Source organism: Lynx canadensis, chromosome D1 (genome assembly GCF_007474595.2).
Source record: "Lynx canadensis isolate LIC74 chromosome D1, mLynCan4.pri.v2, whole genome shotgun sequence".
In the NCBI taxonomy this organism is placed as follows: Eukaryota; Metazoa; Chordata; class Mammalia; order Carnivora; family Felidae; genus Lynx; species Lynx canadensis.
Window position 1 is genome coordinate 56,404,417 of NC_044312.2, and position 25,865 is coordinate 56,430,281.

Here is a 25,865-nt window from a genome sequence, read left to right on the forward strand (position 1 = left end):
GCATACCCAGTACCCAGATCTTGTTTCTAAATACCATTATCTAACGGAAGGAACAGGACTCCTTGCAAAAATGGCTCATTCAGGGTTGAAACAGGAGAAAGACAAGATGAGCCTGGATCATATAGTGCCAGAAATTTTAAAAGTGCTTTAAAAAGCACACAAATAAAAAAGAGAGTCGTGTCAAAAGGACATAGGAGCCAACCTGAAAGAGCTCTCAATGTCACAAGGTGAGCAAGAAAATAAATAACACAGTATCTGATTATAACCTAAAGTATAAGATAAATATATAAAAGTCCATACTGATGAATAAATAAATAAATGGGGCAGGACAAATCTTCCCCACAAAGAATTCTAAATAACATATGTAGGCAGTCTTCCCTCAGAAGGTGGAGTCTAAGTCCCCTCTACTGGGGTGTAGGCTGGACGTAGTATCTTGCTTTCAAAAAATTAAGAGTATGGAAACAATACTCCAAAGGAGAGTATAGTGGATAAACCTAGGGAACACCACCTTAAGCAAGTAGTGATTAAGGTAAACATCAACAGGGATTAGTAATGGCGATTTAAATGCAGGAAGGAATGAGAAACTGTCATAGATCAGAGAAGCCTAGGAAGACAATGTGGTATCCTGGGCTGGATACTGGGACAGTGAATCCAGGCTAATCATGGCAAAACAACAGACAAATCCCAATCACAGGATATTCTATAAAATACTTGTCTAGTTTTCCTCAAAACTGTCAAAGTCATTAAAAACAATGAAAGTCTGAGAAATTTTCACAACCAAGAAGAGTCTAAGGAAGCAGGGCTACTAAATGTAATATGGTTTTCTTCATGGGATTCTGGAACAGAAAAGAACATTAGGTAAAAATTAAGGAAATTTGAAGAAAGCATGGATTTTAGTTAATGCTGATTTATCAGTATAGGTTCATTAATTATAATAAATGTATCATTAAGGTAAAATGTTAATAACAGCAGAAACTGGCTGTAGGGTATACACTTTGTACTGTCTTTGTCATAATTCTATAAATCTACTACTGCTATAAAATAAAGTCTAGTTATTTTTTTAAAAAGACATTAGTGGAAACACTGGTGAAACCTGAATAAAGCCCACAGTTAATGGTAACATATCAATGTTAGCTTCTTAGTTTGATGTTGTACAATGTTAAATGTAACATGGTTATAGAAGAGGTTAATATTAGGGGAAACTGGATGAAAGTTATATGGAAACATTCTGAACTATCTTTGCAAATTTTCTGCAAATATAAATAGTTTATTTTTTTATGGGCAAAAATACTTAAACTTACACTTCCTAAAGAATACACAAGTGACCAATAAAGATATGAAAAATGTCTACCATAGAAATGCGTTACAAACTAAGAAAACACTATACACCCTCAAGAACAGCTAAAATTAAAGAGAATAACCTCTTAGATGAAATAGACAAATCCTTGAAAAATGTAAGCTACTAAACTGAAGCTCACCCAAGAAGGAGATAACTTCAGTAACCCACAAATATGAAAGAACTAAATTCCTAGTTCAAAACACACAAAGAAAATTCCATGTCCAGATAGCTTCACTGGTAAATTCTACCATACACTTAAAAAATAATTCCAATTCTACACCTATTCTTCCAGAAAACAGAAGAAAAAGCACCTCCCAACTCACTGGGTTGTAGCCAACATCACCCTGACAACAAAACCAGACAAAGAGATTCTAAGAAAACAAACTAAGACCAGATCAATATCCTTAATGAAGGGAGATGCAAAAATCCTTTAAATATTTTAGCAAATTGAATCTGGCAATACATATAAAAAATATTTCCTCATGAACAAGAGGGGCTTTCCCCAGGAATGCAAAGTTGGATTAACATTCAAACATCAATGTATTCCACCACCATGATAGGAGAAAACAGAAAAACAAAAATACAATTATCAATGGATATAGGAAAGGCAGTTGACAAAATCCAAAACATATGAGCAAAGTTCAAGATGACAACAGCAGAAATTTCATAAGAAACAAATGTCAAAAAGATATGTTGGCCATTGATGTAGTTTGAGAAGATGCTAAATCTTTTAAAAGCCATCAAGTATGAACTCAAGTTCTCATAACAGAGAAAGTTACACTTGATCTTACAAAGTACTCTGATTTCTTTTTTTTACTGTTTTTTTAACATTTATTTATTTTTGAAAGACAGAGAGAGACAGAGCACTAGTGGGGGAGGGGCAGAGAGAAAGAGGGAGACACAGAATCTGAAGTAGGTTCCAGGCTCTGTCTGAAGCAGGTTCCAGTCTCTGAACTGTCAGCACAGAGCCCGATGAGGGGCTCAAACCCACAAACCGTGAGGTCATGACCTGAGCCGAGGTCGGATGCTTAACCGAATGAGCCACCCAGGGGCCCCCAAAGTAATCTGATTTCTTTCAGCATCAAATATGCCTTCTGACTGACTATACTTAGGCTAAAATTAAAGTCAATTCTCAAAAATTGAAACTGTCTGGGTTGGAGTATGATGACCTTGGGGATTTAGAAAGGGAATGAGGAAAAAAGGTAACAGTAAAGTTTCTAATTTGCTACAGGTGAATCTCAAAGCAAAAAATTAACAAGTACATGGCATTACTGCCCGAAAGAAGACAAGTAAACCAAAATTTGCCTCTACTTGTGAAATGATTATGGGAAAGTTGCTTCCTGTCTTCAGGCCTCATTCTCCATCCTGTAATATGGAGGAGAGTATGCTTGCTCACAAAAAAGAAAGAAAGAAAATTTTCAGGCCCAGAATGGTGTCACTCAGATCGAGTTCCCAAACTGGTACTTACTATGAAATCTAACTGCATTTCAACCTCCTCTAGAAATGGCCAGCTAGGAATTTTTCAGTCTTTGCCAGTGAGTCTGACCCTTAGGCCCTCTGTATCCCCACAAAAAAGATGAGGCAATATGCATGATAAGACACTTGGCTTTTCCCCCAAGGAGGCAGGCCTTGCCTGGAACAATCCTCTTCTTTTGCTAATAACTTTCTCGCCCCACCCTCCTTCTATAAAAACCTTCCATTTTGTACAATTTAACTTGCTAGATAAGGTATTGCCCAATTGATTCCCGTGTCATTTGAAAAAGCCACATAGAAATTCAAATTTTCTTGGCTGAATTTTGTTATTTAACATGCTAGATTCATTCCTAAATTCAATATTTATTGAGCACTTACTATGTGTCAAACACTTTTCTAGACATGGTGAATACAGCAGTGAAGAAAAACAGACAAAAATCCCTACCCTCATAGAGTTTGGAGAGACAGACAAAGTACATATGCAAAGTATATAGCATGTTAAAGGGTAATAATAGGAGAAAAATAAAATGGGGAAGGGGGTTGAGTGTGCTGAGGAAGGTTGGCTTTAGTGGGGTTATACAGGAAGTAGATGATTTCTAGGTTCACTTTTAGTTCAAAAATCAATGATTCTCTTCTATGTTGACCAGGCAGCGTAAAAACACAAAGTGAACCTCTGAACCTGACCTCTTTAAACTCACACATTCTATCACCTTGCTCTATGTGTCACCACTTATATTTTAGAAAAATAGGATTAAACATACATTTTTTCATACTGAGACAAAACATATGCTGTCATTTAATGGAATAAGTAATTTCCCAGTCTTGCCTTGGGGAAACGAAAATAAGAAAGAAAGAAAGAAAAAAACCCTAGCAATTTCTCCTCAGACAAAGGTTCTAAAAATGTGGCATTTCTGTACACTACAGAAAGGATTAAAATTATCTGTTTTTTTCTCCTTTTCCAATATGTTTGTGGTCTGGAATTTCTTCCTTGACTGAGCCTAAGTTAAAACAAGACGTGGTTTAACAGCTTCTCCAAAATGGAAGATTTTCCATAGGCAAGAAAAGTCATATGAATAAATATTACTACTATAGTTATTGCAGCTGCCATATTTTGTGTGCCTGCTATGTGCCAGGTACAGCACTAGTCATTTTATATATTAGGTTGAATTATATGAAACTGCCATTTATAGGTCAAAATCAGCAATTTCGTATAGTTTAAATACAGTATCATCCATTAACTTCAAAGTCCATGAGAGAGGAGGTCCATGTAAGTGGTTAATTGCATCGCTTTTCTATAGTTCATCTATTAAACTATTATCTTGGGCAAATCTTCAAGATGATATGGAACTTTTGTTTGGAGATAAAAAGGTCTTTTCCTAAGTTGATACGCTATAAATGACAACTGGAAGATACTGCCTCTCTGTGAAAATGAGTTACTAAAAACAAAACAAAACAAAAAAACAACTCAAAGTGTTTTAGTTAGGACTTAATTTGAGCACAGATATCATCAAAAGCTGTCCATAGCCATGGGGTTTCATTTCGAGAAAAGTTCAATTTATTAGTTATACCCACTATTCTGCTCAAAGAGAGAATCTTTATTCCAAAATTAGTATTTTTAAAAATAATTAATTTAGAAAAGAGTCTAGAGCAACCCCAAATTACACTAATATCTTGAATCTGTCCATTTGGGTTGGAATTTCTATTTCTTTGGAAATGCCTCGTCAAAGGAATCTTTCCCCAAAGAGAACACTGTCCATAAACCAGCCTATTAAGCTTACTCCAAATAATTTTAAGTTCATCTTTTAAGCAGAGATTAGTCCCTAAAGGTTTTTGTTTTTTCTTTTGGCAGCTATTTCCCATTCACTATAGTCTGTGTCTAGAGTTCACATTAGTAAGACATTAATAAAATAGCTTTTAATTATTTTCTAAGTAATTGTATGTCATCTAAAGTTTCATCTAGCAGAAAAGGCAGGTCCTTTTTTTTTTTGCATGTTCCATTAAGAGATGGGAAAGTGTTTTCCAATATTTAAATGCCAACATAAGTCTCAGTGAAACATTAAAAGAAAAAATACCTAAATAAAGCTTTTTGGAAAAAAATTAATTAACACAAGAAGAATATGATGATCACATTTAGCAATCAAGGAGTCTAAACAATAAATATATATAAAAACCTACCAACTCATTGCTTGTAGATGTGAGTCTTAGCTTTTCTTCAATTTCCTTTCCAATTTTCTGAACAGTTACCTGAGTCTGTTTAATCGCACACTGGGCTCTGTGAAGCCTAGAAATAAAAGTTAGAGAAAAATTCAAGTGAGTTAACTATAAACTCTCAACACAGAGACATAAATGGAACAAACAAGAGACATTAATGGAACAAAATGAGAACAAACCTTCCAGGATAAACAGAATTAGTAATGAACTCAAACTGATCATTTCATAATTCCCTAGCATACCTGTAATGAAATAACAGGAATTACAATGTGCCCTTAAAACACCCTTTCAGGGCATCTAGGTGGCTCAGTCAGTTAAACATCCAACTCTTAATTTCAGCTCAGATCATGATCTCATGGTTCAGGAGATCAAGCCCCAAGTCTGTGCTGTCAGCATGGAGCCCACTTGGGATTCTCCCTCTCCTTCTCTCTCCCCCTCTCTCCCTGTCCCTTCCCCACTTGCATGCACACGGAGGAATAATACAATAAGTAAAGAAACTTAAAAAAAAAAAAAAAAACCACCCTTTCTATGCCTGCCTGCCTCTGATATATTGAGAGTTAAAATGGTGAACTCACAGGAATCTGGAAGACACCTTAGAGAGAAAATAATCTAGTTGAATCCCATCATGTTAAAAATGTGAAAACTGACGCCCAAGGAAATTAAGTGGATTGCTAAAGTCACCAGGAGAACATCAATGATGACAAACCTGAATATTACTTATGGGTATCCACAAAGAAAAAAAGAATTAACAATAATCCCAGTTAAAAAGACTAATTTAAAGCAGCAGCCACTTTGAAACAAGGAACATTGAAAAAAAATCAGAAACTATTTTTCTTTTTTGCTTCCATTATGGGTTTGTGTTTTTCTTTGTCTCTTGGTCTTCAAATATAGCTTATATATTTCTTATACACATACATATTAAAAATGGTCAAACTGTATTTTTAGATGACATGATTTTCATATAGAGAATCATTAGAAATCTACAAAACAACTACTAGAACTAATAGGGTCACAGGATACAAGGTCAACATACAAAAAAATTCAGTGATATTTCTATATATGGGTCAATAGTTTCACAATCACAATCACAATCTCAACAGGCTTTGGTTCTTTGGAAGAAATTAAGAAGCGTATTGATACCATAATCTATACAGAAAAACAAAGAATCTAGAAGAGATAAACCAAGATAAACTTAAAAAAATAAAACTATATAATCAAAACAATATGCTACCAGCATAAGGATCAAAAAATAGATCAATGGAACAGCATAAAGATTATATATAAAGATATAGAGCTACACATATATGGCCAATTGATTTTGGACAAAGGAATCCAGGCAAATTAACGGAGAAAAGAAATTTTTTTTTTTTCAACGTTTATTTATTTTTGGGACAGAGAGAGACAGAGCATGAACGGGGGAGGGGCAGAGAGAGAGGGAGACACAGAATCGGAAACAGGCTCCAGGCTCTGAGCCATGAGCCCAGAGCCTGACGCGGGGCTCGAACTCACGGACCGCGAGATCGTGACCTGGCTGAAGTCGGACGCTTAACCGACTGCGCCACCCAGGCGCCCCGAAAAGAAATTTTTTAAAGCAAATGGTGCTGGAACATTGGACAAACATAGGGGGAAAAATTAATTTCATTCCCTACCTCACAGCACATTCAAAAGATTAATTCAAGGAGAGCATAGTAAACATAAAAACTAAAATCATAAAACTTGTAGAAGAAACATAGAGAATCTCTTACAACCTTAGAAGAGGTAAAGATTTCATAGATAAGGCATGAAAAGCACTAACCATAAAATTAAAAATAGATAAATTGGACTTCACAATAATAAAAAATGTCTGTTTGTCTAAAGATGCCATTAAGAAATGATAAGCAGTCCACAGAGTGAGAGAAAATACTTGCAAAACATCTATCTGACCAAGGACTGCGTCTGGAGTACATAAAAAACTCTTATAAATCAGTCACAAAGAGACAATCCAGTTAAAAATGGGCAAAAAAGTAAAATGCTTCACAAAAGGTGATACAAGAGTGGCCAAAAAGTACAAGAAAAGGTATTCAACATCTTAGTCATCATAAAAATGCAAATTAAAATCACAACGAGATACATTCCACATCTATTAGAATAGCTAAAATTAAAATGAACATTGGGGCGCCTGGGTGGCTCAGTCGGTTAGGTGTCCAACTTCAGCTCAGGTCATGATCTCACCCTGCACTGGGCTCTGTGCTGACAGCCCATAGCCTGGAGCCTGGTTGGGATTCTGTGTCCCCCTCTCTCTCTGCCCCTTCCCCACTCATGCTCTTTGTATCTTTCTCAAAAATAAATAAACGCTAAAAAAAATTTAAATGACAACATCTATTACTAACAAGGATGTGGAGCAACTGGAACTTGCATCCATTGCTGGCAAAGTGTAAAAGAGTACTATCATTTGGAAAATAGTTTCTAATAAAGTTTAACAGCCATCTAACCTATGGCCCAGTATTTCTACTCCTAAGCATTTACTCAAGAAATATAAAAACGTATGTCTACACAATGATTTGTATAAGAATATTCATAGAAAACAATGCAAATGTCCATCAAACAGGAGAATCAATTAACAAATTGAGGTATAATCATGAAATTCCACTCATCAATAAAAAGGAACACACCATTGATATATACACAACAATATGAATGAATGTCAACAACAATGATGTTGAGTGAAAAAGCCAGTAACAAAAAGTATACTGTATGACTCCATTTATACATAGTTCAAGAACAGGTAAAAGCAATCCATAGTGACAGAAATCAAGAGTCGCTGGTTGTCCATGTGGGGTGGAATTGACTGGTAGAGAACGGGGGTGGGGGTGGGGCAAAGTAACTTTCTGAGGTGATGGAAATATCCTATATATCTTTACTGGGATGAGGGTACACAGTTATACATGGAATTTAAACTTAAGATCTACACATTTTACTGTATGCAAGTTTTACCTCAGTTTTTAAAAATTACTCAACAATCCCAATCTGAAAGATATCCTATATACAAGGTTAATTTCATTAGGGATTTGATGGCATCAATACCTCTGCCAACATTATGATGATGATGACACTATGCACTAAAAATATTCATGACGTATTTTGCACTTTCAGAAACTGCCTGACAGTTATTGAGGATTTCTTAGGTCATCTAAAGGAGCAACTCTTATTAGTGCTAGGTTGCTAATAAGATCGGTTATACAAGCAACTTCCTCAAAGCTCCTCCAATAGAGGTTATATTCCATCCTATTGCCTCTTGCTCTGGGAGTGTATGTGTATACACTCTTTTGATAGTAATACTCTCTTACAAAGTTTGCTCTAAAGAAATTTAAAAGCAAGGAAAGGCCCTTTGTAATGCGGTCCCAGCAAACATCTGCAGCATTATTTCCTGATATTCCTTACCTTGCGAGCTCAGTTCCAACAAAACCAAACCACCGACAATTCCCTAAACACACCATACCATTTCTTGTTTGTAACTTTGAGTGAGCTGATCTATCCGCCTGTAAGTCTTCCCTACCTCTTAACAGATAAGGACAGTCTTGAGTCCATTAAAGAGGCAGCTCGAACACAACCTCTTCTTCAAAGACCTTTCTGAACTATTCCAGACAGGTACAGGCACTCCTTTCTATAGAAATCTGCAGCATCATGTATATAAATACCACTAACAAAGATTACAGAACTATATTTTATAGCAACTGTTTATTTCCTTATTAGATCTTTCGGGGGGCGGGGGGGGGGGACCTCTCATTTTCAAATACATTCCCAGTGCTTAGCACAGGATGTGGCACAAAGGAGGCACTCAGTATATATTTGCGAACTGAACAGCAACTAACTCCTGAATATAAAAGCTCAGTCCTAAGATGTGATTATTTTTTACTGATATCAGTGGTGGATTGAGAGATTAAGGTGATAGTTTTCTGTATTTAAAATTTTTTAATATTATATTCAAAACAAAAATCAAATAAAGACCACTCACTTAGGTAAGGAAATGTGCAATTTTTACTAAAAATGTTATCAGAATTCTGATAATAATAGGCATTATCAATTCAGAGCAGAAATCAACAAAATAGCCTGTTACTTTAAAAGGGGGAAAACGCTGCCTGAAACTCACTGGTACTATGCAAACAACCTTGTCAAATGGTAAAGACTTTAAAAATAAAAATGATTCATGACCATAATTAATGTATGACTTCAACTATTTGGCTCTCACTGCCCCAGACGCTTTCTGATCTTACCTTAGGGGCTTAAAACACACAGACAGAGTCACATTTCCTCCAATCTTCAGTGTTATCCAAATAGACTTTCAGAGCCCCTGCTACATCAAGACAGAGCTAATAATGTCCCCCTTTCAAATCCAACAGAAGAACAAAAGTTTGATGTGTTTAGGCTTTTAAACATAATGTGGGGCATCCTGATTCCCCTGGGGGTGAAGAGATGAAGGACTGACAAGAAAAGAAACAACTGCTTTACTTCCAAGCCAGCTAGCCAGTTTCAGAGGAATGCATCTTGATTTTGCAAACTATGAAATAATACTATAAAGACCGAAATACATATCATCTGGTCATCTGGTGACAGGTCAATACCAACACTAATACTGCCAAGCTGAAATAAATTATCACAGGTATGAGGAGGAGGGACTAAGTAACTATCTGATAGGTATTCTAGTTAGAGCAAATAAACGCATCCCTATTAATATGCTTTGAGATAACGTAAGATTGAAACTGGGCTTTAAAATAATGTTTTGGGGTTAGATAGTGTTGTGAATGTAAAAATCTACTGAATGAAAGGCATTATAACAAATAAATAATAAATACCGAGACCACAACAACCAAAATATTAACAATCATTTCAGTAAAGGAGAAGTTAGGAGACCATTTTTGTTTACTTAGTGTTGATCATATCACATCTGAAATGCTGCATTCCATTTTAAGGTGAAGAAGGACCAATTAGAACACCTAGAAAGGCAGCATAGTTCCCTTGGCCTGCATGAAGAGACACAAAGGGCAAAGGAAATATAAGAAAAGACAGGAATCTATTGAGAGACACAGACATTATCGTTGATGGCTTTGCATTCCATATGAAAGAGCGCCGATTATTTTTCTGAGGGTAGTGGGAAACAAAGTTTTAAGCTGGAAAAGATTTAATTACATTTGCACTTTAGAAAGATCTTTCTTCCTGTAATAAGGTAAATGGGACACAGAAACAAGGCTGGAAACAGGAAGGCTAGTGTGTGGTTATTACAGCCTTCCTAGGAAAAGTTTAGGCATCTTTCTAAATTAAAATAGTAACAGGAGGGATAGTGTAGACGTGAAAAGTGAGAAAGAAGGAGTAATAAAAAATGATGCCTGAAAACAAATTACCAACATCAAGAATACCAGCAAAGACATCACTAGATCTTATAGACATTCAAAGGAGAATTAATGGAAATTATGAGCAATATGCCAATAAATACGAAAACTTAGATGACGTAGTCAAATTGCTTTAAAAAAATCACAAGTTTACAAAACAAATAAATTAGAAAAACAATTGCCATTATCAATTAAAGAAACTAAGCTTGTAATTAAAACCACTCTCAGGTACAAAGCTCTAGGTTCAGATGGCTTCACTGGGGTTATACAATGGGTTTTGTTTTGTTTTGTTTTGTTTTGTTTTTTGTTTTGCTTTGCTTTGCTTTGTTTTTTGGAGACAGAGAGAGCGGGAGAGAGAGCGAATCCCAAGCAGGCTCCACAGGCAGTGCAGAGCCCAATGTGGGGCTTGAATTCATGAACCATGAGATCATGACTTGAGCCAAAACCAAGAGTCAGATGCTTACCCGACTGAGCTACCCAGGCACCAACCCCCCCCCCCCCCGGACTATACTAGTTTTAACAAAATCTTTCAAAGAAGAAGAAACACTTTTCAATTTATTTTATGAGGCCAGTATAACCCTCATACCAAAACATGACAAGAAGATGACAAGAAGAGAAAATTACAGACAAAACTCACACATTAACATAACTGAAAAAAATCATTAACAAAAAGTTAGCAAATCCACTCTAGCAATGTATGAAAAGGGTAAGACACATCTTGATTGTATAGGTTTATCTGAAGAGTACAAGGTTAGTTTACCATTTGAAAACCAACAGTGGCAAAAATAATGAAGAAAAATCATATGGCTATCTCAGAAGATGCCCCCCAAAAAGCACTTGATACAATTCAATACCTGTTAATGATTAAAAACAAAAAAAACCTTCAACAAACTAAGGAAAAAAGAGAGTTTCCTCTGGTGAAGAATTTATTTAAAAAATCTACAGCTAATGCAAAAATGGAACTTACACAAAAAACATCTAAGCTAATGTTATACTTAAGAACAGGACCAAGGAGAGATACCCGCTTTTCACCACTAATTCAACACTGTAATCAAGGTCCAAACCATTGCAATAAGGCAATGTAAAAAATCATAAATATAGGAAAGGAAGAAGCAAAAACGTCTCTTCATGGATGCAATAATTGTACACATATAAAAAGCCAAAGAATCTGTAATTAAACATAATTTTAGCAAGATTGCAAGATTCCAGGTTAATATACAAAAATTTAATGGTATTTTTAATATCATTATCAACAAATAACTAGGTAAGTCTAATGGAAGATGTGAAAGACCCATGCACTGAAAACTGTAAAACACTCCTGAGAAAAACACCTAACTAATGGAGACATATAACAATCACACGGGTTACAAGACTCAGTATTGTTAGTCTCCCCTAAATTAATCTATAGAGTCAATGCAATCCCAACCAAAGCCTTGCAGTCTTTTTTTTTTTCAACTGACAAGGTGATTTTAAAATTGATCCAGAAATATAAAAATCCTAGGATAGTCAAGAAAGTGTTGGAAAAAGAAACAAAGTTGGAGCTTACACTACCAGATTTTATGACCTCTCACAAAGCTCTAGTTTATAAAGCAGTAGTATTGTAGAAGTCTAAACAAACAGATCAATGAACGAGAATTCAGATTACAGAAATTGACCCATCATATAAAATCAATTTACTTTTTTTTTTAGATGATGATCAGCATTTTTATTTATTTTTTAATTTTTTAATGTTTATTTATTTTTGAGAGAGATAGAGACAGAATGCGAGTGGGTTGGGGCAGAGAGAGAGAGGGAGGCACAGAATCTGAAGCAGGCTCCAGGCTCCTAGCTGTCAGCACAGAGTCTGACGCGGGGCTCGAATTCACAAGCTGTGAGATCATGACCTGAGCTGAAGTCGGAGGCTCAACCGACTGAGCCACCCAGGTGCCCCAGCATTTTTATCAATTTACTTTTTGATTAGGGAAAGACAAGCTTTGTCAACAAATGACACTGAAATAATTGGATAGCGACACGGAAAAACTAAACCTCAATCTCTACCTCACATCATACACAAAAGTGAAATTGATATAGAGCAAAGACTAAATGTAAAACCTCGAACTATAAAGATTCTAGAATAACATGTAGAAAAATATATTCATGACCTTGGTTTAGGCAAAGATTTCCTAAACAGGAAACAAAAGGCACTATCCATAAAATAAAAACCTAATATATTTTAGCAAAATTTGAAACTTCTACTCTTTACCAGGCGTTGTTGAGAAAATGAAAAATCAAGACACAGAGTAGCAAAAAAAAATGTTCTATAGATAGATACATAGATATAGACATAGATATAGATACAAACATACAGATATAGAGATCTATCTGACCAAGGACTTGTATCCATAATACACAAAAAATTCCTACAAATCAACAATAAAAAAAACAAACAACCCAATAAATATTATCAAAATATTTGAACAAACACTTCACAAAGGGTGTAAGAATGGCCAATAAACATGAAATGGTGTTTCACTAGTCATCATGGAATTAAAAATTAAAATAAAAATCGGGGTGCCTGGGTGGCTCAGTTGGTTGGGCATCTGACTCTTGATTTTGGCTCAGGTCATGTACCCAGGTCATGGGATCGAGCGCCACATCAGGCTCTGCACTGAGCATAGGACCTGCTTGGGATATTCTCTCTCTCTCTCTCTCTCTCTCTCTCTCTCTCTCTCTCTCTCTCTCTCTTTCTCCCCCTTCTGTTGGCACTCTCTCTCTAAATTAAAATAAAATTTAAATAAAAAACTGATATGCCAGTAGAAGCCCACTATAATGGCTAGAATTTACAAAACTGATGATACCAAATGATGGCAAGGAGTAGAAAAGCTGGGAGTTTCAAGCATTTCTAGTAGGACTGTAAAACTGTATAACTACCTTGGAGAACTGGCAATTTCTAATCAATTAAATACACACCTAGTATATGAGAAGGTAACCCCACTCCCAGATACACTGTAAAACGTTTGTTTTCTTTTTTAAATTTTTTTAATGTTTATTTATTTTTGAGAGAAAAAGTGTGTGAGTGAGTGAGTGAGCAGGGGGAGTGGCAGAGAGGGAGACACAGAATCAGAAGCAGGCACCAGGCTCGGAGCTGTCAGCACAGGCCTGACGGGTTTTAACTCAAGGACCACGAGATCATGACCTAAGCCGAAGTTGGATGCCCAACCGACTGAGCGACCCAGGCATCCCAACATTGTAAGACTTTTGTAAGGATATTTCTTAGCAGCTTTATTCAGAACAGCCAAAAAGTAGAAACAACTCAAATGTTCATCAACAAGATAATGCATAAGTAAATTGTGGTATATGCACAGAAATACCACTCAGCAATAAAATAAACTGCTGATCTATACAACAATATGGATAAATTTCAGGAATTGTATGTTGAATAAAAAAAGTCAGAAACCAAAGAGTACACCATATGATTCCATTTAAAAGAAGTTTAAGAACAGGAAAAGCTAATAATGAAGAGGCAATAAGAAAAGGGTTTAACTCAGCCAGTGGTGGGAGTGAATGTGTAAGAACGATTGGCAAAGGGGTATAAAGGAACTTTCTGGACAAGAAAATATACTCTATAACATGACTGAATGATGACAACGTGGGTGTGTATATTTGTCAAAACTCATCAGACTGTACACTTAAATTCTCTGCATTTTATTGTATATAGATTATACCGCAAAGGAAAAAGTAAAAAAAATGATAGCTGGTATACAGCTTGGGGAATCAGGAAATGGTGATGTTATTTATTGAGATGGGGAATACAGAATGAGCAGTTTGAAAGAAATTCTACTTTCTTTGAGGTGCCTGTGCAATATCCAAGAGGAGGTGTTGAATATTACTTGAATATAAGGATCTGGAGCTTAGGAGACAGATCTTAGCCAGAGACAAAAATGTGGCAATCATTAGCACACAGATGGTTATTAACGCTATGAGAGTGAATGAGATCATTCTGGAAGACTGTGAGAATGAAAGAGAACAGAGCCTAGAACAGAATCCCGAGGAACATCAATATTTAAGGGATTCGAAAAAATAAATAAAAAGCTGCAAAAAATTCTGACCCAGAATATCTAGATAAATAGGACAGCTGGGAGAGTTGGTGTTACAACAGTCAAAGGAACAGAACACCTCAGGGAAGACTGATCACTATCATAACATCAAGTAACCTAAGGCTTAGATGGCATTTACAGATTTAGCCAACAAGGACTTGATTAAAGCCATTTCAACTCTGTTCACCTTTCTCCAAGTCCTCTGTCACCATCAACCTTCATCTAGCTAATACCCTCCTGACTGGTTTTTCAGTTTCTACTCTTGTTCTTCTCAATTCCACTCTCTCCTTTGTACCAAAGGTAACCCTGTCATTTGGTCAGTAGTCATTGCAGTTTATCTGCCCAAACAGTCTCCAGAATGCTTGCTTGCCTTATAGAACTATATCCAGAGCTTGATCTCACATACATCGTTATGCGTGTTGCAACCTGCCAACAATCTTCCGAGTGAAAGAGGACAAACAGGATACAGAGACTGAAGACTTTGCTCCAACCAGCAACAGGGTCCATCCAGCACTCCACTTACTTCTCACAGACTAACAGAGATAAACCAGTTCATGTTTACACTGCAATTACAGAGGCTCTGATGCATACCTACGATTATATTCCCTTAGAGACAACTAGAAATATTACAATCTACAAACTTGTAACTTAAAAGATTAGTGCTATCTAATGCAGCTATACCTACCTAACCACTTTTCTTTTCTTCATCTCTACAGACACAAATGTTTTAGATATCCTAGGCTAACAGCTAAAGGTTGATTGTCTACAGAATTCCTATCATTATGTAATACACCTAAAGACAGTTAGCATATACGTGCTTCTAATCATGTTTATAACACCTTCCATTGATGATAAAGTGCATTTCTGGTGACTGGTACGGCTGTGACCTATAATTTTTTCCACACTCAATACAATTTCAAAACTTCTTCTTTTTAGAATTCTAGTCAAAGAAATCTAGACACCATGATGGTCATGAATCACCACAGAGCTCTGGAAGTGTTAACTGGCAGTGAAATCACATTACACTAGTACTTGCTTTTCTGCTGCCTCACCTCTCTATTCGGTATCTAAATCTATTGATTCTTCCCCAATGTTCTTATCTCCGTTATGTCCTTTTCATTATTCCCACTATAGGCACCCCAGTTCAGCATTAAAAAAAAAAGGCCTCCCTCCCTCTTTCCGATCTCTGCCCTCCTTAATCCATTTGGAACACTGCCATGGGAATACTCTTCCAAAAACACTTTTCAGTAGTGTACTATAAAAAATCAAAACAATGAAATGGGGTCCAGGAGACCTTCCAACTCTTTAGCGTCTCGGTAACTAAAATCGGCATGCGTGGGTGGCACCCAGCTCTTGATTTTGGCTCATGATTTCACAGTGTGTGAGATCAAGCCCCGTGTCAGGCTCTGCACTGAGAGCACAGAGCCTACTGGGGATTCTCTCTGTCCCTCTCCGACTCTCATGCACACATGCATGTTCTCTCCCCCCCCCCCCCCAAATAAATAAATAAACATTAAAAAATGATAATAACAAGGATGACTACAGGCAAATTAGAGCTCTTTACACAGAAAAACCAGGACCATATGTAAAACCAAGTGATCACAAATTCTGAAATTCTATGATTAGACGTTACTCTTTGCTTGATACTATGGAATGTATAAACGTAGCTATTTATATACAGATTAAAACTCAATTGTTTTAGCCTAGAAATTCAAAGTCAAATAAAATCTAGCTCAGGCACAATAATATTAATATTTCTTACAACCCTGGGGGCCAAAATGAGTGTCTGGCACATAGTATATATTTCATAAATAACTGAATGAACAAACATTTATTTAGTGCTTACTATGTGGCAGGCACTGGGCTAAAAATCTGAAATGTAATATTCTATTTAACCTTCATAACAATCCATAAACTTCATACATTCTCACTCTACACGTGAGAAGCTAGTAAGAGCCAGAATCAGAATTCAAAACCAGGTCTGTCTAACTCCAAAGCCCAGGGGTCTTCACTGCTACCGACCTTCTACCCATAAACCTATCATTCCTAAGCTAGTCTTGCCATCAGCTCTCCAACAAACCTCAATATCAGTAATACTTTACATGTTAAATAAATTTTTAGTTTCCAAAGTCCTTTTTTCCTCAGATACATTGGTTTGGTTGAAACTGACAAATACACAGGTCCCAGTTTAGTGCTCCTACCACACCAGGTTGTTGTGTGTTCTTTCTATCATTCTACTCACAATAGTCCTCATACCTGATCTAAATCTGCTGCTGCTTTCTACCCTATTACCTTTGTGGTAGGCAGAATTCTAAGATGCCCCCCAAGATTCCTGCCTCCTCGTATACTTGCCTAGTATAATCCCCTCCCTTTGCATGTTAGCAGGCCTTGTGAATATGATAGAATATCAGTCCTGAGATTATGCTACTTTATAAGGTGAAGGTATTTGGAGGATATAATTAAAGTCCTAAATCCACTGACTTTGAGTTAATCAGAAAGGAGATAACCTGGTGCTACAGACTGAATTGTATCCCTGTAAAATTTGTATGTTGAAGCCCTAACCCCAAAAGTGACAGTATGTGGAGATTGGACTTTTAGGAGTAATTAAGGTTAACAGTGAGGTCATAAGGGTGAGATCCAAATCTGATGGGATTAGTAGCTTTACAAGAAGAGAAAGAGATATCTCTCTCTCTCCCTCCCTCTTCCCCATACAAACAGACCCCGAAATTCCTCTAGAAGAGGAAAAACTCAAGTAAAAGCCCAGGAATATTTAATAGTTAATATCTGGTAAGGCTATACCCTTATCTGAGTTGTGGTCTTCTTAACTCTGGAAGCATGGCTCTATCTAGAGTTCACATCATGTTGTAATAATCTATTTACTGCCTTTCCCTCCACCACTGGATTCCATATGCCTTGAAAACACAGAACTATATCTTATTAGTGTTTGTTGCTCTTCATATGAGTCTTCACAGTACCTGGTACAGACCTTCAATACCTATTATTTCTCTTCTTTCCCTTAATAATAAGGAGGAGCCCCAAAGCACAGGACACTCAAACCCTCAAAGCACAGAAGACACTCAATAAATAACAGAAAACTATTTTAAGATTTCTTCTGATTCTGTTTTCCTTAGATTGTATGAAATGTTGACTGACAAATTTACTCATGTTTTCTTTCATGTGTATCAAGCATAGAAAAATTCCTGGAAAACTACCTTGAGAACATTTCTTTAAAGTTTGTAAACCACATAATACTAGAATACAAATTTCTGATTGTCAAATTCCTCTTAAAGAGTGGTTTTTATAAAGGTACAAAGGAATTCAAATATGTCTGCCTGGAACAAAGAAGGTCTATCGTTTCTCATTCTAGATACTAAATGTCTATCAACATAGTCCCAATTTTTCCGGCAATCACGTTCCACTGATTATTAACATTGATTTGATTACTGATTAAAAGTTTTGCATCTTTTTTTGCTCAGGCTGTGCCCATATGTCATGCCTTCTTCTTCTCATACCATTGGTTTTGGGACTCAAGTACAGTATAAGGCTATATCTATACCCCAATTAAATTTCATCTTGAAATTTAAGATGGGCTGAATATATATTCTACCTTCCAGTCCCTAGAGATCTTCTTATATACTGATTCTGTTACACAAAGTAATTACTATTTCTATAAGCTCCATATTACCATTGCATTGGCTTTCTAAGTTTTTTTTTTTTAACTTTGCATATGTTTTCTATACCTCTGTTCAAATGCTTAGATTGTAATATCCTTAAGGGAAGAACCATTCACCATTGTATCCCCAGCATACTGCACAGTTTCCAACATATAGTATTCAGTGAACATCAGGCAAGTAAATTACTGAATGAATGGACATGCTGAACAAGACTAGATAAAAAACAGAGCCCTATGTCATGCCATTAGAAATTTCCCTCTAGGGACGCCTGGATGGCTCAGTCAGTTAAGTGTCTGACGTCGGCTCAGGTCATGATCTCGCAGTCTGTGAGTTCAAGCCCCGTGTCGGGCTCTGTGCTGACAGCTCAGAGCCTGGAGCCTGCTTCGGATTCTGTGTCTCCCATTCTCTCTCTCTCTTTCAAAAATAAACACACACACACACAAACTTGACACAAATGCTTAGAGCAGCATTGTTCATAGTAGCAAAAAATTAAAATAAAATTAAAAAAAAAATTTCCCTCTAGACTGATAGTAAGTCATTAAGCAGTTACAAATCTTCCTATTTTTAATATCATCTAGCTTATACTTCTTCATTTTGGTCCTAAAGGTTTAATTACCTAGCTGTCACACACCTTATTAGAGTTACTGCCTGGATCTACAAATCTAATTACCTTTCCAAAATGGAGACATTAGTCTGAGACAACTTGTTCTTGTGAATGGTTCACTAAAGGAGAAGGGATTTAAGCTTCTGTTTAAAGGAAAGGTAGGTAGGACAACTGTATACAAGAGAACAGCCAGTTAGGGCAGTGGAATAACTTCTCAAAATCCTTAAAGGAGCAGAGTGCACTGTATGCTCAGAACAGAAAGTGGGTGGTGTGCTAAAGCAAAGAGAGCATGAGGGCAGTGTCATGAAAGGCAGTCTGGGAAGGGTGATCAGAGCCAAGTTACCGTGGACTTTAAATGCCTGAGAAATCTTTTGCATTTCCACAGCACCTACAGCAGTCTTGGACACATGGGAATCACTCAAATACTTGTTGATGGGTTTATTAAATAAGATAGTTTCCCAAAAGACCAGAAATCTACCCTAAAGCCTGCTTCTACATTCCTCCGTCTAGACCATACACATAGTTGAGAAGAACACACAGTCTCACAGCAATGGCATCAAATAAGAGAGAACACTATTACTACTTATGAAATTAACACTCTCATGGAAAAGTAAATGGTAGCATCGTGGGTGGGAAAGTTCTACCGAGGAAAGTTAGGTGGTGTGAAAGCATGTGATAATGAGTGTGTCAGGTCTAACTAAGATGTGCTCTCAAAAACAAACAACACTGATGAAGCAACAGTTATAGAACAATAATCAACTGTTCACATTTCCAATTTACATCTCGAATAATTCATTTCAGGCAAGAAGAACCACATTTGGCATAAGAGCAGGCTAAATCATTCCCAGATTTTTTCATAATACCATCCATGTGCTAAAATGCAAGTTTAATTTAAAATATATTCATTGTACAATAAACATACTTGAGGAAGCACATACAAAAGTACTTCAGAATGAGAAACAAGAAAGGAGACAAACTACAATAAGATTTTAAAAAATTAAAAGGAATACTACATACAACTTTATGCCAACAAACTAAAAAACCTAGCAAAAGTAAATGATTATCTAGAAAACCATAAATTACCAAGTTGCTTCAACAAGAGGTTGAAACATAAATAGATCAATAACCACAAAGAAATTAGAAAGATAATCAAAGGGAAGTGGAGGGAGCATAGGCCCTGATAGTTTTATGGGTGAGAATTACCACCTAAATAGAAATTATATAAATTGTTTCAAACCATGGGAAAATACAGAGAGCCTCTCACTTCACAGTAGCTCTTACCAGTTTTAATTTGGACAAGAACACAAAAAAACTATATGCCTGCCTCATTTATAAAGAATTAAATTGATTAATAATAATAATAATAAATATTAAATAAAACATTAGGAAATCTAACCTTAGTACTATGTTAAAAAATATATCATAAGCAAGCAAAATTTATCCCAGGATTATATAGAAGGTTTAACATCAGTAAGTCTGTGTACTCGCTGTATTAATAGAACAAAGAAAAAAAGCTAGGCTATTACTGAGTAAAATCCTTAGTTACTATGCATTGAAACATTCTTACCTGATAAAAGGAACCTATTAGAAAACTCTAATATACATGATATCCAATGGTAAACTGTCAGCATATAACAGATACCCTCTGAGGTAAATTAAATTTTCTGTGTATGGCCACAAAAATATCTCCCACCCTACACGGTTTTCTGCAATGTTGCTTTAGTATTTCCCTACCAAGAGGTGGAATATATTTCTCTATTCCTTGAATCTAGGCAGGCCCTGAGACTGTTTTGACACAGTCAAATACAATACAATATACGGTATACAATATACCACATACAGAAGTGACACTGTGCTAGTTCTAGGCATAGCCAATAATTGGCCTACAAACTTCTATTCCCTGTCTCTGAACAGTCCTTCTGCAGGCAACCAGCCTCCAGCTAAGAAATCTGACTACCCTGAGAAGAATGCCTTATGTGAGGAAGCCCAAGCTGGCCGTGTGGAGGAGCTGCTTAGAGGAAAAGACAGAGATAAGGCTGGCTACTCTCCACTGTCCAGCCATCCCAACTAAAGGCATCAGAAATGTCCATATGTCCAATCCAGCTGAATCTTCAGCTGACTCCACCCACTGTTGCCATTTGACTGCAACTACTTGAAAGGCCCCAAGTAAAAACCACCCAGGCTAAGCTCAAGTCATCCCACAGAACTGTGAGGATCTGAGGATAATAAATGGTCTTAAACTACTAAGTCTGGGGATGAGCTGATATGTTACGACAGAATGCTCACTATGGAAGACTTAGCCAACTTAAGAGGTATACCCTTAGAAAATAAAAGACAAAAAAAAACTGTAACCATTTGCAAATGATATAATTACCAACATAACATACCTCAGAGAGTCAGTTAAAAACTATCCCATGAAAAGACTTCAGTAATCAGAAGCAAGACCAGCATGCATAATAATCTAGAATGCCTCTAATTCCAAGTGTTTCTCCACTAACCTTATATGATATACCAAACAGACTGTTTCAATTGGTGAAACCATGGTACCAACGCAGTACAAAATGTATGTGCACAAAAGTGCCGTTTGGCTTTGCTTGGCTCACAGCCGTAGATCTTGCATCTTTAACCCCGGTTAACCGCTTATAAATTTTAACCTTTGATCATGAGAAAGATGAGGCTATAGGAATGTAATTCAAATAGCATACATTCATTCTGAAAATACTGGTTAAATCTCATCACTCTCGGGCCTCTTTAAAAATAATCCACCGCCTCCATACAGTATATCCCACAAAATTAACACTTCTCAATGTAAATTTTACTCTGTCCTGCAGTCTGTGTAATTTCAAGACGATCCTTCTGCTCCCATAGAATCTTCCTACTGTATTTACCTCCTCCTCTATCCTTATTGTATGATCTTATATCTCTCTACAGACCCTCAAAACTCTTCTAATCTAAGGGCTTTCTTTAGTCCTTCCCTGAAGACTTCAGAAAAATCACACTGACTTCTTTTTTACTGTTTTAATGCTCACAAAACTAAGGATACTAAGTATCTTATATATTATTTCATTCAATTCCCATATGTACCACAAAGTTCAGCACTTGATTATGTTTGTCTTGACACTAATTTTTCCAAGACTAAATCTTATTCAACTAGATAGACAGTAAGCCTCTTGGCTTCTTCTCTTGTGTTCTCTCCCACTGTATCTAATAAACACTTTGCATGTGTTTAATATATACTTGATGGTTTTTAAAATCAATTTTCAAATTGTAATTTAAATAATATCCTTCAGGGGCCACCTGGGTAGCTCAGTCGGTTAAGCTCCTGACTTTGGCTCAGGTCATGATCTCACATTTCATCGGTTTGAGTCCCACGTCTGGCTCTGTGCTGACAGCTCCGAGCCTGGAGCCTGTTTCACATTCTGTGTATCCCTCTCTCTCTGCCGCCTCCCCCACCTCAAAAATAAGTAAACTTTAAAATAAATGTAAATAATATCCTTCAACTAACTGGCTTTCATAAGAACAGTATTTAAAAGGAAATTACTAACCTTAGTTAAATCCTTTTTTTTAAATTGAGGAATAATTGACATAACATTTATTAGTTTTAGGTGTACAACATAATGATTTGATATTTGCATATACACTGCAAAATGACCACCACATTAAGTCCATTTGTTTTCACTATTCTGGTCTTTTATGACCAAGCCTATCCCCTTCATCTCCTTTTTAGAAATTACATGGGTAAAGAGAGGACACATTTTCTAGGATTCTGATTTTTCAGGCTTGTGAGCATTAGAGAGAAACCAATGCAGGGTTTGTGACTTTCCACTTGGTTCTGAGGTTCTAGCAATGTGAAATTCTTATAAGACTATGACTTTTAGTGTAAAATACAAGGTTTTGTTTGGTTTTGTTTTGTCTTTTGTTTTTGTTTAAAGAGAGAGCATGAGCAGGGGAGAGGGGCAGAAGGAGAGAAAGAGAATCATAAGCAGGCTCCACACTCAAGGTGGAGCCCGACCAGGGGTTCGATCCCACAACCCTGGGATCATGATCTGAGCTGAAACCAAGAGTCAGTCATTCAACTGACTCGACTGCCCAAGCACCCCTAAAATATAAGTTTTTCAGATTACTCAATGGTGGAAAATGACATTTCCTTAATTTTAATCTTAACTGGACCGAATAAAACAGTATCAGGTTGGAGGGAAGAGATGCCAGCTATGGTGACCGTAATGATTAACTTTAAAGCAGGCTTAATTGGAGAGTGACAATTTTTTTTTTTTTTTTTTTTTTTTTTTTTAGGTCTTGTCAGATGTTCCCAGAAAAGATCTAATTTCCAGGGAAGTTAATAATAAAGATATGGAGAAGCATATACAACAACAAAAATCTGAACAGAAAGTTGGTCTCAGCCATATTCTTGGGTATAAACAGATAACAAAAGCAAAATGAGAAAAGCATTTTTACGGAATTTACTCCTGCAAGTAAATCAATGAAAGAAGTTTTGTTCACTGAGGAAAAATTCCTATGAAAAAATGTCAGCTGAATTAAAACATGTGCCCAATGATATAGCTGAACACTTCTGGTGTAAATTCATTTTATTAAATGAATGATAAACAGTTCAGACTGACAGACGACCCGGAGACTACCCAATAATTCACCAGCACAGTATGCATCAGAATCACCTGGGCTGCCTTTTTTAAAAAAAATAATACCTAATGACTCATTCTCAAAGCCTCTCCATCAATTAAAATGGCAATTATCTGTGAGAATGAAAAAATACATCATCAAGTCATATGATTTTGTTAAGGCATAGTTTTTACAATTAATGAACGCTGTCTATCTGTGGAGATACAAGAGGCAATTTGGTTAACACTTGGATTTTATAAATGTAACGCGTGGTGCAGTGCACTAGTTCAGAGACTGGGCTGTGGGGCCAGTAGCAGCTCAAACTGCAGCTCTGGTGTTTATTAACCATGTGACTTTGCGGAGGTTCCCTAACCTTCTGTGCCTTTTCTGGCAAATGATGATAAAAACAGTACATGCTTTAAAGGTTTATCCCGAGAACTAAATACTTATAAAGCATCTATGATCTGATCGCTTGAAAAGTACTCCAATATTAGCTGTGATTCTAATTGTTATTAACCTCTTAAAGCTCATGTATTTATTCCAGCAAGCATGCCACGGTCCAAAGCACTCTGGGGAGTTGCCTACGAAACTTGCACAGTCTCTGAATATCTTCAGTAATGGCAAATCTCTATCTTTCCTGGAGAACTGGATATTTTAGGACTCATCAAAATTAATGTGGGCCAAAGTTTTATGAATTAGATGGGCAATCAGGCTGGATAGTGACCTTTTAAGTGAAAAATAAAATGTGATGATATAGTAAAGTAATTTTTTTTTTTTTTTTTTACTGTTGTTAGTTCCAGAATAACTAGGTAATTGACTCATTGTCACAGTTAAGGTCACCTTTGTAGTGAAAGGACCATGGTAATGTTAGCACTGAGAGTTATTTTAGAGGTCTTTTAACCAATGCTCTCATTTTAAATATGAAAATGAAACCTCAGTTAGCATAAGTGACTTGCCCCAAATCTCAAAGCGATGCCAGTCAGAGAGAGAGTTGAGATGAAAGCCCAAGATTCCTAACTTCCAGTTCACTTCTTCTTCCTCTACACCACACAGCCTTGTTGTCCTCCTGGTCACATCAACGTGTGACATTTATACTCATGCAAATGTCTATTGCTGGTATTAAAAAGTAAAAAAGTTGCTCCTAGAACCAAAAGGTTTTCATAGAACCCCCTATTGCCAATACATGTGATTAACTTTGCTCACTTTGGATTTTAGTATAATGTTTCAGGATTGGCTTAACAAATTTCTCCATTTGGCCTACTCTGAAGAAAATGAGCAAATACAGAATTCCTTCTAGATTGGCAGTTTTGTTGCAGTTTTAACTGGACACAAATCAAAGTTACTGCAGTGTCTCCAAAGACATGTTCCTACCAGTGTATAACTACTTATAACTCTTGAAGTCTGTTCCAAAAAAATAAACGAGCACAACTCTCCTTTTTCCTCCCTCTTCATCCCATTGGAACTCTGGCTTATTACCAGTCTCACACACTCACAAATGCCTTACACGTATTTTAGTCACTGATAAGCAAAAAACAATCTGAATTGGGTCAGACTTTATAGTCTTGGGGTCTTTAGACTATATATTCCTGAGGCCTCCTGAATTCTACAGAATTCTACATACATGCATATGTATGCATATAGGTATATGTATGTTTTTATGTCTGAATATGTATGTGTAAAGGATTATATAAGGACACTTTGCTACAGTAAAAAGGACATTCAACTGGAAGCCAAAAAACCTGGTTCAAACTACCAATTTAAAAGCTATGATTTAGAGGATAGTCTATAACCTCTCTATGAATCTCTAAGCTCTGAGTTCTCTATGGAAAGGGATGAGATCATATTAATCTTTTAAATTCCCATTCTACTGTGTCTGGCCCATAGTAGACTTTCCATAAATTTGTTTTAGTTCAAATTTGGGAACAAAGGGAGACAAAAGAAATAACACATAGGTGGAAGGTAAAGTCCACATCTTTCACAAAAGTGGAGTGTAAAGTCATTTTTCTACCCTAAAATTACTAAAATGTTCTACAAGATATCAAAATCCTACTTACTTACAGCCTAACTTACTCTACTTCTGGCCAAGACAGTGTAATAGAGATTATATTTACCCTCCCAAATGAAGCAACTAAAAACAACAACGAAAACAACAACTAAGAAAACATGTTGAAACAATGGTTTTCAAAACACTGGCTATCAGGCAAGAAAAGATAGTAACAGCTGAGAGTAAGGAAACACATGACTGGAGAAAGTTTCCAGGCTGATACCCAGCGAGAGGGATCCCAATAGAGTAAGGTGGATTCCATGAGATGAAGAGAAAAGTTGGGAGTCCAGAGAAACCACAGTGCTAGAGTTCTCAGAATATTAGAGAAAAGAAAGCATACAGAAAACTCTAGAGATCTGGAGAGGGTCACACTCAAGTATTCAGTTGTATACTGATCAGTGAATCATTGCAGGAAACTACTCAAAGCCAGAGAAAAAACCATCCAAAAGGACTAAAAGAAA

The 25,865-nt window shown here is 36.4% G+C and overlaps 1 protein-coding gene across 1 annotated transcript in view; it reads right to left on the reverse strand.

Moving 5' to 3' along the window:
• The window catches only part of UVRAG (UV radiation resistance associated), a 293,487-nt gene that overhangs the window by 159,191 nt on the left and 108,431 nt on the right, over positions 1-25,865 (reverse strand). Inside the window, exon 7 of the mRNA XM_030333127.1 lies at positions 4,988-5,093. Coding sequence (XP_030188987.1) covers positions 4,988-5,093 — 106 coding nt within the window. The remainder of the gene's footprint in view (positions 1-4,987; positions 5,094-25,865) is intronic.